Genomic DNA, 19443 nt, shown 5'->3' on the forward strand with positions numbered 1-19443 from the left:
CGCGACAGGAGAAAGACTGCGCTCTGCAGACCCTTCCCCCACTCTCTCGTCTTCGTGCGGCCTCCTCGGCATCCCCCCCATACCATTTATTTCTCATCTGCGTGGAATCCTAGGGATGCCTCAAACTTCTCTCCCCGCGCTAGGAGAAAGGCCAAGGAATGTCAGTAAATAAAAACGATTTTATCTTACTTCATTGCATGGATTGGGCCCAAAAAGACACATTGTGTCTGGAATAGAGAAAAAGGCCAACAGGAGGAACAGACAGAAAGTCCAGTGCTCACATCTGGGACCAGCCTGGTGTGGAAAGGAGCGTCCAGGACAGCTGTGGAGCTGGGGCCAAAGCTGCCCGGAGCCTGGTGACTGGCTTGCTCAGAGCTCTGAGATGCCTGGAAACTGATTTCCTGGTGCCCGAAATAGACCCCTGGCATCCAGATCCTTTCTGCCCACCTCAGCTTCTCCCAATTTCCAAACAAATTGAAAGTCCTCCGAGTGGCTCCAGCGATGTGTTTGTTTGTGGACTAGAACTGCACACTTTGTAGGGGTGTCAGTTCCAGGCCTAGCGCAGCAGTCACCTTTCCTCTGATAGAGGGCAAACAGGCTAGAAGTCTGGGAAAGAGGCTGTCTCTCCAGTCTGTGGTGCCCCTCTTCTGAATCACACGGACTTGGGGAAGGGGGAGGTCACCAGCAAAGCCTGTGGAGGAGGAAAGTTGCTGTCGGGCTGGCAGGATCTTTCCTGTCAGCTGAGCAATCATAGTGCCTCCCCGACCAGCTGAAGAAGGGCCCAAGCCCGGGCACAGGGCTGGGGCCCATAGGAGCCTGCTGGGTGATCGCAAGGGAGAGACGCATGCCTCTGCTGGCCCACCTTTCACCACGAGCAGTGACTGTCACCCCTGCTCTTGCTCAGAGTGAGTGAGTCAGGGTCACTCCCTCTGTGACAGCTGTGGCTCGCCTTACATGAGCTAAATTGGGCGTTGGAATGTCACACAGATGCCCCTTGTCTCCCCACCCCCACGGTAATATTAATCTCTTCCCTGAGGAGTGAGGGACAAACAGTGCTGCCCACAGAGTGAGTGAGACAGTGGTTTGGGGGACAAAAAGAGAATTTCACAGGGTGGGAGGGATAGAGCTGCATGTGCCTGGCAAGAGTTCCAAGGAAGGGACAGACTGAAGTGTCGAGACGAGCAGGGACAGGCAGTTGTTAGAGGAAGGGACAGGAGCTAGAGCAGCACCATTTCAGGAGGGAGCAACAGAAGGGAACCCAAGAGTCCGCACCGCCCAAGGTGACGAGGAAGGGCCCAGAGGCAGCGAGACAAGGCCGGAGCAAGGGCCACAGCCGGGTCAGGCACCAGCACTGAGGGATGAACTTCACAGTGGGTTTCAAGCCGCTGCTAGGGGATGCGCACAGCATGGACAACCTGGAGAAGCAGCTCATCTGCCCCATCTGCTTGGAAATGTTCTCCAAGCCCGTGGTGATCCTGCCCTGCCAGCATAACCTGTGCCGCAAGTGTGCCAACGACGTCTTCCAGGTGGGTCGGGCCGGGCAATGGCGCACACTAGGGGAGACCCGGGAGAGTGGCAAGCGCTTGGGGTGCTTGGGAGGCGGGCGGGGCTGCTGTGCCTGGGGAGCAGGTGAGCTGGGTCCCTGATCCCAGAGTAAGCATGAGTCAGCAGCCGCCCTGCGGGCTGGCAAGTCCCACCTGTGCCAGCACGGGAAGCGGATCAGTCCGCAGGGGAATGAGGCCCCTGCAGAAGCCGGGCAGGGGGTCTTGCTCCTGGCTCTGTAGGAGCCGCACTACCTTCTGTGTTTGGGACTTCAGACTTTGACAGTCCTTGTGGAGAATCTGGAGCGGAGATCAGTGAAATACTAAACACTTGAAGATAATAATAAAAACCCCTAAGAGGAAGATTGTAAAGCTCACGGCGCCCATTTTGGGGGCAGAGTGATATGGTGGGGAGGTGAGGGGAAATTCTAACAGTTCACACCGAGATCCCTCCAGACTGTTCAGGAAAGAGGCCCATGGGCTGAAAGGTCTGAGGTCACTTGACAAAGACAGAAAAAATGTTCCCAGAAGCGCAGCCAGTTTGGAAGTCCATGTGGTCATGGGGCAGAGCAAGCTAGGAAAAATCGCAGGTATTTTGGCCACTGATTTCATTTTTATTTTGTTTCATTTTTTATTAATTTTATTGGTACATTGTAGATAGAGACATGTCGCGATCACATGCACCATCGGGGACTTGTAGCTGTGCACACTCTGTCCTGCTGCTGCTTTTCCCCGTCCTCTCCCCACCCCTCAACCCCCTTCCCTCTCCTCATTTACAAAAGCTTTGTTTCCAGTTTTCCTTCTTCTCTCATTTTTTTCTTGTCCTTTCCTTCCTTTCCCCCCTCCCCCCTCCCTATTTGTCCTTCCCATTTGAACATTTTCTTCCTGTTTCACAATACCTACTATACTGTGGTCCTTATTTGTACTTTGGTTTCTCACAGCAGAGGAACAATGAGATATTTACACGTGTGTCTGATTTATGTCACTTAAGAGTATGGTCTCACCAGCCTTGTAATCCCAGCACTCTGGAGGCTGAGGCAGGAGGGTCTTTGCGAGTTCAAGACCAGCTTGGGCTACAAAGTGAGCTCAAGGCCAGCCTGCATTGCATAGTGAGACCCTGTCTCAAAAAGACAAAAAAAAAAAAAAAAGTATGGTCTCAAGGTGCATCCATTTACCTAGAAATGCTGGACGTGGTGGCGCATGCCTGTAATCCTAGCACTTGGGAAGCCGAGGCAGGTGGATCGTTGCAAGTTCAAGACCAGCCTGGGCTACAAAGTGAGCTCAAAGCCAGCCTGAACTGCAGAGTGAGACCCTGTCTCAAAAAAAAAAAAAAAAAAAAAAAAAAAAGTCAGGAAAAAAAAACCAAAAAACCCCAAAAAACCATTTACCTAGAAATGTCTCAAGCTTATCCTCCTTTATGGCAGAGTAGTACTCCACTGTATAAAAGAATCACATCTTTATCCATTCTTCAGTTGGTGGGATATGGGATGTTTCCAAGATTTAGCTATGACAGACTGTGCCACTATAAACATGTGTGCATATATCACTGTGGTATGATGCTTTGAATTCTTTTGGGAAGATACCAAGCAGGGGAGTAGGTGGGGAGTCCCCACACTGACTTCCACAGTGGTTGCACCAGTCTACACTCTCACCAACAGATGGCCACTGATTGTAAAGATAAAAGCAGCATATTGTTATAAATGGGCTTCTTTTCTTACCCAGTGCTGCCGGTGAAGGCTCAAGTAGATGACAGACCTGAGAGCTTGGAGAACAGTGGGAAAAGGGGTGTGGGGGTGGGGTGGGGGGGTGTGCACACGCGTACATGCAAGCCCCTGCAAAAGAGGTAAACGCTGAATAGGGTGCAGGTCAGTGATCAGAAGGTCATGAGCGTCAGAGATTTTGAGGGAATGTGTCAAACACAAGTAATCCCCCTGCCCCTGGTGGTAGTAGGAATCAAACCCAGAGCCTTACAGCCTTATACATGCTAGGCAAGAGATATACCACTGAGCTACACCTCCAACCCCAACACAAGTTGGGTTTTTGGGTTTTTTTGTTTGTTTGTTTTTTCTTTCCTTGGTTCTTGAGATAGCATCTTGCTATATATCCCAGACTGGCTTCCAGCTCACGGTGATCCTCCTGCCCCAGGCTCCCAAGTGCTGTGATTACACGTGTGAGCCACCATGCCCAGCCACAAGTGGTTTTTAAGCAAGAAAATATTTCTCTTTTAGGTTCCTTGAGACAGCATATTTGGGGGGAAATGGGGTAGCTAGATCAGGCCATCACAGGCTGAGCTCCTGACCCACACCTTTTCTGTCTTCTGTTTGCCATCTCCACAAAGTGCCCCCACTCCACATCCCTCCTGCCATTTGTACTGAACATTATCTGCTCACACCAGCTGCAAGTCCCATCTGAGAGGCTGCGCCTTGCCAGCCTCCTTGGTTCTTCCTTTGGTCTAAGTAACTCTGTACAGCCTTCAGGCTGAGGTGCCCCAGTGAATGGCAGAAAGATTTTGTCACCCTTTCCCATGAATTTATAGTGAAACATCCTATCATTAAATCTGGAATATATGTATCAAAGAGAAGTTTGGAAAACTAAGGTAATGTGTCCTGTTTAAAAAAAAAAAAAGCCAGAATATTAAAGTGCAAGCCACGTAGTGTCACCTGGCAGAAGGGCGGGAAAAGGTCCAGAGACAGAGGCTGAAAATGTTTCAGTGACCTTCTTTGCTTGAGGCGCACCATTTGGGTTCCAAGAAGCTCTAGAATATTAATCTGGGCCTAGAGAGACCAACGAATGGACTGGGTTAAAATGTGCTAAAGCCAAGGCACCTGGGAGGCTGAGGCGGGAGGATCGCTCTAGCCCAAGAGTTTGAAGCTAGCCTGGGCAACATAACAGGATGCATCTCAAAACAAACAAAAACCCGGTGCTGACTATTTGGGAGGTAACGTGATTCCCACGGCTCTCAGACAGTTCTGCAGGCCTGGAGTTCTGCACATCTTTTTAAGTTCAGAGCACCCCTGGGTCCTCCATGGATTGCAGAGTGAGCAGCTCATTTCCTTGCTGCTTTATTTGGGAGGGCGTGGGGGAGGCTGACCCAGTTCTCCGGCTGCACCTAAGTATATACATCGCAGTAGATTGCTGTCTGAAAGATGAGCATATTTAGTTTTTTCACACATTGCCTCCACATTTTGACAACTCGAGGCATAATCAGATTGTTTTCTATGTATGGCAAGGATAAGACTTTGAGTTCTTCCATCTTCAAACCAGTTAGGAAGAAGACCTTTAGAACAGTGCCTAGAAAGTTAACAGTTATGAAAGTGACACCAGTACCATATTTAAAATTTTATGTGTACATTTTTTTCAAACAGCTTAGGAGTTCATGTCCTACGAAAAATGAGTATACCACTCATCTCAGACCCTCAGTTCTCTTCAGCAGATAGAATGAACTTGGGAGTCCTTCCAGAAAGCTCCATTGCATAGCTCCATATTTGCATGTGTAGACACACGAGACCAGACTAATTGCTCCTGTTCACTTGCTTCCACCTGTGATTGTCCTACATGCACACATCCTTTTTAAGTAGCTGTACTGTGTCTCACCGTTATGACTGGAGCAGAGTCTGTCTAGTCCATCCTCTAAAATGCTAATTTTTCAGCATTTGCTATCCTAAAAACTGCTGTGATGGACAATAAACAACAATTTGGAGAAATTGTAATTTGATAAAATCAAGTTAACTAGCCAGGCATACTGGCATTCACGTGTAATCACTGCACTCAGGAGGCTGAGGCAGGAGGATTTCCACAAGTTTGAGGCCAGCCTGCGCTATAGTAGGTTCCAGGCCAGTCTGTACTATGCAATGAGAACCTGTTTATAAAAACAAAACAAGGCCGGGTGTGGTGGCGCACGTCTGTAATCCCAGCACTCAGAAGGCTTAGGCAGGAGAATTGTTGCCAGTTTGAGACCCAGTGGGCTACAAAGCGAGCTCAAGACCCGCCTGAACTGCATAGCGAGACCCTGTCTCAAAAAGACAAAAACAAAAACAAAACAAAACAAAACAAAACAAAAAAACCACAGGTTAACTAGACCACTAGGAAATAAAAATTTGAAAAGTTGAAACATTTAATTAATGTTGAACAGGATTAGGGATTTGGAAAGAAAGTATCCAAAATCTTACCTTGACTAACACATTTTTTTTTCATTTTTGCATGTTGCTTTCAAGCCCTTCTCCATGTACATATTTTTCTATAGTTGTGATTATAATTTAACTACTTCTCTTTAGAGCTGTAGCACATCTCTCTCTAAGCTGAAACAAAACAGAAAAATATGACATTAACCCCTCTAATTTCTGTCTCCCTCGCTCCCCACACATACACCCACTCAGCTACCAAGAATTTTGACTAGACCAAAGCTGTCGGTGTGGGAACTGACACAAACATCTCCCCATGTGTTTCTGTATTTGTAAACTCTATTCACGTCTGAACTACTTTAGAGCAAGCCTCCCATTTATTTTTGTACCTGCCCCCTCTTCACTGTGGGCACTTGCTTCTGAGCTGCAACCTGTTGTAGCTTAGCAGACGGCTGGAAGGTCTTGTAAGAAGGAGGCTAGGAGAAGCTTTTCTGCAGGAGGTCTAACTAGGGCGACTTGCAGTGGGGCATGCAAGACAGAAGCCTCCTTCTGCAGAAAAAGAGAAGTCCGGGAGAGGGGTGGCCTCCTATTCCCTCCACCCCAATTCCAGGCCTCTGGTAGCACTGGGTCCTCACACACAGGTCTGCAGTGAAAATCCCCCCAGCCTGCCCCCTCAGCCACTCCCACGCTGGCCGAGGGGGCCAGGAGTTCTGTAGCCCTGCCTTAGGCAGATCTCATGTGTGTGTTGTGCTGGGAATCAATCCAACCCAGGGCCTCTATGCTAGGCAAGTGTGCTGCTGAGCTGCATCCTTAGCCCAGGTTTCCTGTATGAGAAGCTGGTTCACTGAAGTCTGGTGAATTGTATGAACCCCACATCAGGGTTCGGGGTCTTATTCCTGTAGAGAAAAGGGCTGGGTTTGTGGGAATACACACCCCCATTGAGATCCCCTTGCCCTGATTTCTTTTTTTTTTTTTTTTTTTTTTTTTTTTTTTTGAGAAGGGTTTTCCTTTGCAATTGAGGTTAACCCCCAAACCCCTTTTTAGCCCAACCTGGCCTCAAACTCACAGCAATCCTCCTGCCTCAGCTTTCTGAGTGCTGGACTTACAGATGTGCGCCACTACACCTGCCTTAAACTGATTTTAACATCTCTTGTAGTTATAACAATCTGGTTTCAAAAATTCAAGAAATAAACCAGCCATGGTGGCACACACCTGTAATCCCAGCACTCAGAAGGCTGAGGCAGGAGGCTCGCTGCAAGTTCAAGGCCAGCCTGGGCTACACAGTAAATTCAAGGACAACTGGAACTACATAGTGAGACCCTGTCTCACAAAACCAAAACCAAACAAACAAAACAAAATAAAAACCAAAATTCAAGAAATAGGATCAGGAATTATGATATTTAAGGCCTTTCTGTTCTCCCACCAGCAGGGTTACAGTCCCTCCAGAGCAGGGCTGCTTGTCACTGTGGCCCCCGCTAGGCCCTATCAGCTCTAGCTAGCCCTCCTCTTAAAATCCTTCTCATATCCATAGCACAGATTTGACTGAAACCCAGATTCCTCCAAGGCTCTTCAGCAGGTCTGCAAAGATCAGGTCTTCCGCCTGCTGTTTCCCACAGCTTCTCCAGTGCGTCCCAAAGGCCCGCTTCACAGAATCTTCAAGGTCCACCATTCATCACTGGCCAGGCCGTCAGGTCGGACAGACCCACTGCAACAAGCTGCCTTATGTCCTAGTCCTGTGTACCTGGATAACTAGGTTTTGTTGTTGTTGTTGTTTGTTTGTTTTCTGGTGCCAAGAATCGAACTCACGACCTCACACTTGCCAGGCAGGCGCTGTGCCGCTGAGCTAAATCCCCAGCCCCTCCCTGGGTAACTAGGGAAGAGGGAAAACATCTTGAGAAAAGTAGGCATTGCCTGGCTAACTGCATTTACAGAGCATCTCTTGGGGCATTTCTTGTAGATGGTACTGGAACATCACAAAGGGACTAGAAGGCACCATACAACCTAGAAGAGGGACTGTTCAGGGCATGGAGGCTGCACTAAAGCCTTGAACACAGCCTAGAACTAAATTTTCATTTATTCTAATCCCTGTGTGTGTGTGTGTGTGTGTGTGTGTGTGTGTGTGTGTGTGTGTGTGTTTTGAGCTGGGGAGCGAAGCCAGGGCTCCGCATGCTGCACCAGTGAGCTATGTTCCCAGTCCTGTTCCATTTCATTTTATCCTTCGCAGCAAAGAAAGAACCATTATTTCACGCCCAGTGTTTTTGTGGAGTTATTTATTTTTAAAGTCTAGATTGGGACCGGTAGCATTTCCTTTGTGTTTATGCAGTGCTTTATAATTTATAGAGTATCTTCACAAACATGATTCCATTTGAATGAGATAGAATTGATGTTATCTCCACCATGCAGGGAAGACACAGGAAGCAGGTCACAGTCAAACAAAGGGACAGAATAGGGACATAAATGAAGGTGTCAGGTCCTGCCTCCTACCCATCCCATCACTGGCACATGAAATTTCACATGATGGGGTTGACTCCCTTGTGTAAATGTAGCATGGAAGGGAAGAGCATGGCATTTCTGTATGCAGTACAGCCAATCAGTTATTTCTGAGTCTTGAAATAGAAGGATAAACAGATACAGAAGATAAGATTTTGCTAAGTGGATGTTTGCCAGCTGGCCAAGGAATCTCCAGCCAAAGGAGACTGCCAGCTATAAAGATGTATTAAGAAGGTTACCATCTATAACGACCTTATTACAGCTATACACACACTTGCCCCAGACTCTAAACTCTTCTTTTTGATGAGAAAATTTAGGTACTTAGAGCAGAGAGTAATTTCTTTTTTGTGCCATGGGCCCATTTGTCAGTTTGGGAAACCTCTGGATCCCTTCTAAGAACAGTGTTTTAAATTACACATAATATAATGCATATGCTCACTTAGGAAACCAACTGCACTGGAATAAAGGATACAGCTGGGTCTGGTGGTGGACACCTATAAACCCAGAACTCTGGGAGGCTGAGGCAGGAGGATCCCAATTCAAGTCCAGCCTGGGCAACTGAGCAACTTAGTGAGAGCCTGTCTCAAAAAAAAAAAAGGAGAAAAATTCTTGATTCTTGAAAGGGGACCCCCAAAACTGACTCTTTTTGTTTATAAAGATAAGCATATAGAACATAAGCAGACAGTATACCTACGGTGTTAACAGGTAGTGGGGGAAGGGAAGGTAGTGGCAGGAGGGGAAGTGTCTAAAATGACTCCTGGAGAGGAGAGTAATGGAAAAAACAAACTTGGGACACACTGGAATATAATTACCAAAATATGTAGAGCATGTTCAATGGCCTAATATATGTGCTGCTCCGCGAGCACATTAAATAATGAGATCCGGCCGTGGGCCTGGTAACTACTGTAACGCAGAAGTAGCGATCTTTCTTCAGTGCCTGGGCTTGAGCTCCAGGCCTTGTTTGCCCATGCTGGGGGAGCCCTCGTGCTGAGTTACGGCCCCAGCTTTTTCTTTTTTAAGACGAGGTCTCCCTAAACTGCCCAGGCTGGCCTCAAACTTGCCACCTTCCTCCTGCCTCAGCCTCCCGAGTCCCTGGGTTGACAGGCGTGTGCTACCACACGTAGTGTGATCTGTTTAGGGATTTCAGCAACAATTGCAATGTGACATGAAAACAAAGGATTTCTGTGATAAAGTCACAGGTGCGGCTACAACTGTTACGGTTTATAACCTGCAGTCGTCATTGTGGGAAATTTCAATTTCTGCTACCCTTAGCAAGAATAAACGTGCAATTTTTTTTTTTTTTTTTTTTTTTTTTTTCCCATCAAAATACATAGACTCCCTGAACTCCATGGATCTTTGGGGTCTGGGGCCCCAGGCTCAGGGCTCCTGCATTAGAGGCCCTTGGATCTTCCCAAGACCCAGCTGGCAACTCCAGAACCGTCACTGACTTCCCCTTCTCCCCAGCACCCGCATCCAAGGGACGGGCCGGTCCTGCGGATCCCACTCTGGCCTCCGCCCGCCTTCCCAGAGCTGCTGTACTGCCCAGGGCCCAGCGTGACGGGCACTCACTGTCGCTGGCTTCCTAGCCGGTCCTTGCCGTTAGCCTCTCTCTTCCCTCCCGCGTCGTCCTGATTTGCAGCCTGAACTCCTGAGTCTTTGCACCTTTACCATCTCCTGCCCCATCTACCCTGACTTCAAGGCCCACTCAAGTGGCTTCTTCTGAAACAGCGCCTCCTCTGAACCAGCCTCGTCTTTCCAGGTTTCCCAAGCGCCGCGTGCTCGCCTCTGGGCTCGTCTTTTTTACGGCGCTCTAGCGCCTCTCTATGGTCACGTCAGGGCTGAGCACTGCATTTTTTTTTTTTTTTTTTTTTTTTAAGTTTTTCCTCCCTGCCTACCCCTCTAAATCCCAAAGTCCCTGAAGGATTTTGAAAAGGAGATGGGGTTGGGGTGGGATAACTCAATAACTCAATAACTGTCACAGCAAGAAATATTTAATTTTTATTTTTATCCATTTTGTAACATAATCTGTGAACTATACAGAGAAATTTGGGGAGTGTACAGGAATACCAAGGAAGAAGATTTAAGTCACTTGTAAATCTATTGCTCATTTCAAAATTGAGATCCTACTGCCTATACAGATTTATATCTGATTTTTTGTGTTTATTTTAGCTACATAGCTAGGCTGGCCTTGAACTCTCAATCCTCCTGCCTCAGCCTCCCAAGCGCTGGACTCATAGATTTGCACTACCATACCTGACTCCTATATCCTCATTTTTTACATCTAAAATAACACGAGTCTTTCCTCATGTTATTAAAACCTCTCCAGTGGGTGTGGTGGTGCACACTTGTGATTCCAGTACTTGGGAGGCTGAGGCAGGATGATCTGGAGTTCAAGGCCAGCCTAGGCTACATAGTGAGTTTGAGGCCAGCCAGGAGTACATAACAAGAAACAAACAAACAAAAACTATTAAAGATAGTTGCATAATATCCCATTGTTGTTTATCTAAATTTTCCTCTGCTATTAAAGACCTATGTGATTTCCAATACGAAAAAGCAATTTTTATTTTTTATTCTGATCACAAAAATAATAGATATCTTATATAAAATTCAAACGTTGGCCAGGTATAGTAGCACATGCCTGTGATCCCAGCACTCATGAGGCTGAGGCAGAAGGATCATTGGGTGTTCGAGACCAGCCTGGGCTACAAAGTGAGCTCAAGGCCAGCCTGAACTGCATAGTGAGACCCTGTCTCAAAAAGACAAAAATAAAATAAAATAAAATGAAATAAAATTCAAACCTCATAGATAATACAAACTGTGAAATGTGCACACCCCCCTTTAATGCTACTACCAGGGAAACAAATGCGATCAGCAGACTGGTGTGTGTTATGCAGTGTTTTTCTTTATAGTAACACATACATACTACCAAAAAAAGGATTTGTATCAAGTATAATATTTTCACAGAACTTTTCCCACTTAACACTTATGGATATTTCCCTGTGACACATATCTGCCTCTTTCTTTTTAACAGATGAAGGGGATGTCATGATCCACCTAATCATTCTGTCCGTTCACTGGTTGTTTCCATTTTATGCTGTTGTTTCTAGTGTTTTGGTAAACACCTGCTTGCAGACATTGTTATGCATACATCTTTGTAGTTTGTATTGTACCATAGAATAGATTCCAAAGTGGAATTACTAGGCCATCTCTGTGTGTCCTGTCTTTTGTGGTGTCTTCTCCTGAGTAAGATCTTTAAAAATATTTCTTAGGCCAGCCATGATGGTTCATACTTGTAATCCCAGCACTTGGGAAGCTGAGGCAGGAGGATTGCCTCGAGTTTGAGGCCAACTTAGGCTACACAGTGAGTTTGACACCACTATGTATGAACTACACAGTGAGTGTTTCAAAAGACAACACAAAAAAAACATTTTTTAAAAAATTATTTCTCAGATCCAGGAGTGGTGGTGCATGCCTATAATCCCAGCACTTGGGAGGCTGAGGCAGGAGGATTGCCATGAGTTTGAGGCCAGCCTGGGCTGTATAATGAGTTCAAGGCCAGCCTGAACTACACAGCAAGGCCCTGTTTCAAAAAACCAAAAACAAACAAATAAATAAATGAATAATACAATTCCTAAAAAATTACCAGTTTGATGCACCTTTCCCCCTTAATGTACATTAAAATAAAACCCCCCAAATCTTAAGTGTTGCTGCTCCTGCTACCTAGAAGTCCCCCCTGTTGGCTTCAGCAGACACACCATCTGGGGAGATACTACAGTAAGGGCTCCATGCAATTTAGCATGAGCCAGGGGCCCCTGCAAAGTCCAGTGAGGTCAGCTTTACTATCCTATTACTAGTCGCGTTTAGTCCTGGTACCAAAGGGCACACGAATATCTCGGCACAGGAAGTCGGTAGGGCAGACATGGCTGATGCTGTGGCAGGAAGGAGTGCCTTCTCCTTCTCCTTTAGGAGGAAGCCAGTCGGGCTGGAGGTAGCTCCAGCAGGAGGAATGAGGCTTCAAGACCTGGAGGGAGCTAGGCCTCCGAGCGCACGCCTGTAACCCAGCACTCTGGGAAACTGAGGCAGGAGAAGCACAAGTTCAAGTCCAGCTCAGGCAAATTAGAGATTTAACAAGACTGTCTCCGCCAGGCATGGTGATGCACGCCTGTAATCCCCACACTCGGAAGGCTGAGGCAGGAAGATCACCACAAATTCAAGGCCAGCCTGAATTACATAGAGAGACCTTGTCCTCCCCCCAAAAAGACTGTCTTAAAATAAAGAAAAAAAAGGGGGCCTCAGTGTGAGGGCCCTGGGTTCAACCTCCAGTACTACAAAGGAAGAAAAATAAAAACAAAAACCAGAAGGGACTGTGGACCAGAAGATAGAGGCTGTGGCAAGTGCAGCATCGATGGCGGCATCTGCTCCAGGGAGCAGCGCCTGCCTGCAGCCCACTGAGAAGGCAGAGCTGCAGCCTTCCTGCCCCCATCTTCCTCTGTCCCTGAGGCAGCCCCTTCAGACGTGGGATAGGGGGGACTCTCAGCCCCTGGGTCCCCGGAGAGAGATTGGTAGGATGAGTGCTCACAGGAATTCTCTGGTCAGTGCCAGGGGCGTGGCAGTGTCTCCCAGCCCTGGACTCCAGGCATTCTGAAGGAAATATACAGGCCAAGATATGTCAACAAATCCTGATTACTTCTTATATAACTGAGTTTCATTTTGTTGCAACAGGATCTCATTATGTAGTTCAGGCTGGCCTTGAACTCACTATGTAGTCCAGGCCGGCCTCGAACTCACAGGGATCCTCCTGCCTCAGCTTCCCAAGTGCTGGGATTATAGCTGTGTGCTACCACAGCTGGCTCCTGATTACTTTGTTTGTTTGTCTTTTTGAGACAGGGTCTCACTATGCAGTTTGTAGCTCAGGTTGATTTCGAATTTGCAACCATCCTCCTGCCTCAGCCTCCCAAGTACTGAGATTACAGGCATGCACCACCACACCTGGCTCCTGATTACTTTTTAATTCTTGATAAAATACAAACAGGAAATTTACCATTTTAATTTTTTTGTTTCCCAGTCTGGCCTCGCACTCCTGGGCTCAAGTGATCCTCCACCTTTCTGCTCCCCTAGTGGGTAAGACCATGTGTGCTCACCCTTGTGGTGGGCTGATCAGAACCACTTTGAGATGTACAGCTCAGCGGCGTTAGTTAAGGTGACACTGGGGGCAACCACCACCACCTCCAGACCCTTCTGAGCTTCTCAAACGAACTCTATTAAACACTGACTCCCGATTGGTTCCCTCCTCCCTCCAGCCCCAGTAACCCCCGCCTACTTCCCCATCTCTGCATTTGGCTATTCCAGGTGCCTCACATAAGAGGAATCACTTGTCCTTCTGTGTCTGGCTGATTTTGTTCAGCGCAGCATCTTCAAGGTTTGCCCATGCTGCAGGCTGGAGTCCTGATTACTCTTATCTCTTCATTTCCATAGTAATCTATGTGACCTTGATCAGCACCATCCATTCTGCTGTGTCCACTGTGCATTTTTCTGTTAATAACATACTTTACCTAATTTCTTTCCCTAATTCTGTCAGTTCTCATTCTCCAGCTATAATCATTTGTCTCTCTTATTTAGTCAAAGACACTAAGTTTTCTTTATTTCTTTACAAATGTTAGGATGCAACCATATTGACTTTTGGAGAATTTCTTCTGCCAATGGGCGTTCTCCTCCTGTTCTTTCCTCCTGGCTTTCTTTCCTTTCTGTTCTATCTTGGCCCGAATCTCGCACTGCATCCCCGTTATCTCTGTTTCTCTCCGCACTTTAGTTATTTTCCTTTTCTCTAGACAAACCTCTGCTCCATTTCTGACGCGCACACTGCCCAGGTGACCACATGTCAGCACTTAGCGCGATTCCTCAAGGCTTTTCAGTTCCAAAGCAGCCCAGGCTGCGGCCCGCTCGGCCTCCGCGCCTCCATTCCAGACTCTGGGGCAAGGACCTTGATTGGTCCTGTTGGGCAAGATAGTCACTCCGAAGCTGATTCTGTCCTCTGTGGCCAAAGTCCTCACAGGGCTCCCCTTTTAGGATGGGATGAAGCAGCTCTGTAAGAAAGGGACGTGCATGTCTCTGGCTGTGGTTGTCTGCCTGGAATTTAGGGCAGGGTGCTTAATCTGGAGCCCAGCAACTCCCTGGCATACGCAGCACACAATGTACGATGAGCAGCGCATCGAGCCCGGGAGCTCAGCATTTGCTCCACACGCCCCCACCTAGGACTGCTGAGATGTCCCCGGAGTGTGGCCTCTGAGGGCCCCGGCCTGGGAAGCACACTCTGCATGGCTGAGTCCCTTTCCGCCTCAGCCTTTCTGTCAAAGCTCCAAGCTGGACCCTCTGGAGAGATCCTCTCCTGGTTGGTCCTCAGCCAAAGTGAGACTCTGGAAACAGGGACATCCAGGGAGCTGGGCTGAGGAATGAGAGCACTCTCCAGTCGTTCGCAGGGGTAGGCCCAGCCTTAGAAAAGAGCCGCGGGTCACTATGCCCTTTCTCTCCACCACCTCTCCTCGCAGGCCTCGAACCCTCTGTGGCAATCCCGCGGCTCCACCGCTGTGTCTTCGGGAGGCCGTTTCCGCTGCCCGTCGTGCAGGCATGAGGTTGTCCTGGACCGACATGGTGTCTATGGTCTACAGCGGAACCTGCTAGTGGAGAACATCATCGACATTTACAAGCAGGAGTCCTCAAGGTGAGCTGCCACCCCAAGGGCCCGAGAGCCTCCCTAAGCCCCTCTGTCCAGGCTGCCACTGGCCCTGGACCTTGCCAGCCCTCCAGGACTCTGTCCCGGGGGACGGGACATCCCTGACTGCTAGAATACAGGCCATTCTCGGATCCAGCTCCGCTGCTTCTTAGCGCCTTCTCTTCCCCTGATGAGGAGCAGGAGCCGCTCACCAGCCAAGCGCAGCACTGGCTGCAGGCGCCCAGAGAGCAGCAGGGGCCCTGCAGGGGCTCAAGTTCAGGGCCCACCCCACCCAGCCTGGCCCCAACCCTTGCTGCCACCCTCCCTGCTCCCCGCAGGCCGCTGCACTCCAAGGCTGAGCAGCACCTCATGTGTGAGGAGCATGAGGACGAGAAGATCAACATCTACTGCCTGAGTTGCGAGGTGCCCACCTGCTCACTCTGCAAGGTCTTCGGGGCCCACAAGGACTGTGAGGTGGCCCCGCTGCCCACCATCTACAAACGCCAGAAGGTATCATGGGGAGGGGGCGGGGGGCAGGGAGCAGGGCTTAGGGCAAGATCAGCCCCGCACTGCACTTGGCTGTAAGCCTAGCAGATCAGGGCAACAGTGCCTGCTCCATGATTCTCAGCCATGGCCCCGAGGAAGCTGCCTGACTTCTCCAGTCCCAGCGTTTCCCATCTGTGGAAGAGGGAATACAAGGGCCTCTTTCTGAGAGCCGTCCCAAGCAGGGATGAAAGCAATGCGTGGAGGACCAGGCACTCTCAAGGGCCTCTCACTATGGAACAACTGTTTCTGCATAAACCTTGCGTTAAAATGGGCTTGGCTGGGCGGAAGAAGACCTCAGGGCGGAGCAGGGGGGCGGGGGAAGTCGAGGGAAGACAGAACCTGTGCAATCAGCACAGAAAGGTCATCATTTCCCAGAAAACCAACACTAGCACCCTAAAAAGTGGGGGCATTGCATCCAAAACTCCCAAGACCCCTGGTTAAACTGGAATCCTAGGCGCTAAATGGCCAATTGCGCCACCTGTCTTTCATCAGAAAGACAGAAATTCAATCTGGAGGAAAAGTAGGCCCTTAGGTTCTCCTTAGATTAAGATCAACAAAATATTAGCTGACAATTGACCATACACAAAGGAATGTACTCCACAAGTGAAGTTCCCAGAAACAAAAATTATAGTTTAGGCCCTGGAGTAATTGGGAGGTTAAAATTATTACAGAACAGAAAGTCATTTTGAATAGAATGGTTTTTATTTTATTTATTTATTTTTGACCCAGGGTTCCACTATGCAATTCAGGCTGGACTTGAACTCACTGTGTATTCCAAGCTGGCCTCAAACTCACAGCGATCCTCCTGCCTCAGCCTCCCAAGTGCTGGGATTACAGGTGTGTGCCACCAGGCCTGGCAGAATGGTTTTAAAAGACGTTTTTTTAAAAAAAGCAATAACAGAATATCAGAAGTGATCTTACAATCATTGACCTTGGTGGCACATGCCTATAATCTCAGCACTTGGAAGGCTGAGGCAAGAGGATCACCACCAGCTTAAGGCCAGCCTTAACTAGACCATGTCTCAAAAAAAAAAAAAAAAAAAAAAAAAAAAAAAACAACCATCATCACCACCGTAACAAAAAATGACCATGCAGATTTGACAGAGTACCAAATAGAGATTTTAGAAATAAAGAATAAATATTGAAAGAAAGCATTCAGTAGGTAAAATAAATGATAGATTTCTCTGGCGAGAGAGTTATCAGACATGACAAGGGGACTAAACACAAACTGACACAGCCCTGGGAGGTGAGAAGGCCAAGGATGAGAAGGTGTAGCATGAGTCTTGCCAGGCTCCCAAAATGAGAGAATAAAGAGAATGGAGAGCCAGGCACAGTGGTGCATGCCTACAACCCCAGCACTCAGGAGCCCAAAGCAGGAGCACGGCAGGAGTTCCAGGCCAGCCTGGCCTACCCAGTGAGACCCTGTCCGAGGTGGGGGCAATACACTATTACCTGAACGGATGTCACTGGGAAAGTTTCAGAACTGATGGAAGACATGCATCTACAGATGAAGCTGCAAGCCCGGTGTCTGGCCCAAGGTGCATGGTTGAAGATATCTCCTCCTTTCTCATTTGGTGGGGGAGGGCTGCTTCCTCCTCCTTCCAGAATCCAAAGACTGTGCTTCCTAGATCTCTGTAGACGCCCTGATGGGAGGATGGGTGGAGGATCTGTCTTTTCCTAGGTACCTGGCTGGGGTGAGAGAGGTGCAGCCGCGGGCCAGGTCCTCAAGCTCTGAGAGCTGGCCTGTGTGTGTGGCAGAGCGAGCTCAGCGACGGCATCGCCATGCTGGTGGCAGGCAATGACCGCGTGCAAGCAGTGATCACGCAGATGGAAGAGGTGTGCCAGACCATTGAGGTGAGCCTGGGCTGGGGAGGATGGGGGACAGAGACTAGCTGGCTAGGGCCAAAGAGAAGCAGTTCTCTCTGACCTCAGGCCAAATTGGCCAGAAAATTTCTGGGCTCCTGAAAGCCAGGCTGCTTGGTTTGAATCCCAGCCCTGCTGCTCACTAGCTCTGTGACTTTGGTCTAGTTACCTAACTTCTCTGGGGTTGGGTTGGGTTTTTTAACTATATAAAATGGTAATGAGCTGGCCATGGTAGTGCACACGTGTAATCCTAGCAGTCAGGAGGCTGAGGCAGGACGATTGCTGTGAGTTTAAGGCCAGACTGAATTATAGAGTGATTGCTTCTCAACCTTTTGGCTAAGATCAACTGAATTAAAGAGCAAGACCATGTCTCAAAAAATAAACAAATAGAATGGTGATGATGATGATGATACAGTGACTACCTTATAGGGTCTTTGGGGAAGTTAAATGGAATAATGCAAATCAAACCTGGGTCAAGGATAGGGAGAGCAGCCAGTGAAGCTACAAATGCCATGTTGTTATTGTTACTGAAAAGATCTGGCCCAGATTCTGGCTGTGCACCTAAGACAGTGGTGACCCCGTAAGGTCAGTTTCCTTGGCTCTCTGTGAATGCTTCAAGAGGGGAGCAGGGCCAGTATCCTGATGTCCTAACTATGGGGTCTCAGCCCGCCTTCCTCCTTGCCGCGGGTCTTTTAGGACAACAGCCGGAGGCAGAAGCAGTTGTTAAACCAGAGGTTTGAGACCCTGTGCGCAGTGCTGGAGGAGCGCAAGGGCGAGCTGCTGCAGGCGCTGGCCCGGGAGCAGGAGGAGAAGCTGCAGCGTGTCCGAGGCCTCATCCGCCAGTACGGAGACCACCTGGAAGCTTCTTCCAAGCTGGTGGAGTCGGCCATCCAGTCCATGGAGGAGCCGCAGATGGCGCTTTACCTCCAGGTGGGCCCCGGTGGGAGGAAGCAGCACCGTGCAGAGGCTGGAGATCCAGATTCGAATCTTTCCTACTTACTTGCCCTGCAATCTTCGGCAAGCTGCCCTAGCTGCGCTCAGGGTCTCCTCAAGGAAATGGGCTACGCGTCCCCAGCTCCACGCAGTGCTGTGGAGAGAACCTGACACGGGGCTTGGCCAGCGCTGGCCCAGCGCTTACTTTCGCCCTCTTTTTCTCCCCTGCAGCAGGCCAAGGAGCTGATCAATAAGTGAGTAGCGCTGGCGGGGAGGGAGCGGAAGGAGTCGCACGGAGCCCCCGGCTGGGGAGTGGCTGAAAGGTGCCCCGGCGGTGCGGGCTGAGCCGCTGTGGCTGCGCAGGGTCGGGACAATGTCGAAGGTAGAACTCGCCGGCCGGCCGGAGCCGGGCTACGAGAGCATGGAGCAGTTCTCCGTGAGCGTGGAGCACGTGGCCGAGATGCTGAGGACCATCGACTTCCAGCCCGGTGCGGAGCCAGGAGGCCGGGCCGCGTGTGCGGACCTGGTGCGGGGTGAGGCGGGTCTGGCGGCCGAGGAGTAGGGGCGTCACCTCACCTGTCCTTTCGGCCCAGGCGCTTCCGGGGAGGAAGAGGATGAAGAGGTGGCGCTGGATGCGGACGAGGGCAGCGCAGGGCAGGAGGAAGAGCGGCCCGACGCACCGCCAGAGGGTGAGAGGGCTGGGGCGGAGCCTGGCGGGCACTCGCGCCCGCTCCTCCGCGGGTCGCCCTCGCTGCGGCATCAGGGCTCGCTGGCGGCCCCGCGCCTTTTCAGGGCCTCCCACCCCGGGCCCCTAGAGCGTGTGGTGCGCGCTCTTTCCCACCATCCATTCCTCGGGGGGCTTTGGGGAATCTGATCGGTTGCGTGCTTAAGGAGTGCAGAAACCCCAGTGGCTGGGAAAGCGGTGAGCTGGACTTGGGGCTGCCCTGTTCTTTGAAGCACCTGTCCACCCCGTCTTCTTTCCCGGCACAGGCCTGCACTGAACCGCGCCCACCCCTGGCCGAGAGCCGGCACGCCCCGGGCTGGACCAGGGAGGTAGAGAATTTGCTCAAAGACCCACCCCGCCGCCCAGCTCGGCGCCCCGACCCGGGAAGGCTTCAATAAAGGACTCTTGCTTCCAGTGGCAGACCCGTATCTCCTTTCTCTGCCCGCTCCCCACGCCGAGCTCTCCAGGTGACCTCGCCACCATCCCGCCCTCCACCTGAGACCAGTTGGGGGCGGA

The 19443-nt window shown here is 49.8% G+C and overlaps 1 protein-coding gene across 1 annotated transcript; it reads left to right on the forward strand.

The window, feature by feature from the left end:
* Nucleotides 1–1019: 1019 nt before the first annotated feature.
* On the forward strand, nucleotides 1020–19349 carry Trim54 (tripartite motif containing 54). The gene is made up of 9 exons (XM_005400479.1): nucleotides 1020–1526; nucleotides 14698–14870; nucleotides 15200–15371; nucleotides 17166–17261; nucleotides 17967–18200; nucleotides 18435–18457; nucleotides 18567–18691; nucleotides 18797–18892; nucleotides 19194–19349. The coding sequence occupies exons 1-9, from the start codon at nucleotides 1359–1361 to the stop codon at nucleotides 19202–19204; spliced, it is 1098 nt and encodes a 365-aa protein (XP_005400536.1). The 5' UTR covers nucleotides 1020–1358; the 3' UTR covers nucleotides 19205–19349.
* The last annotated feature ends 94 nt before the right edge of the window (nucleotides 19350–19443 follow it).

The sequence above is a fragment of the Chinchilla lanigera genome, unplaced genomic scaffold, assembly GCF_000276665.1.
Source record: "Chinchilla lanigera isolate Chin_1 unplaced genomic scaffold, ChiLan1.0 scaffold00068, whole genome shotgun sequence".
Classification (NCBI taxonomy): Eukaryota; Metazoa; Chordata; class Mammalia; order Rodentia; family Chinchillidae; genus Chinchilla; species Chinchilla lanigera.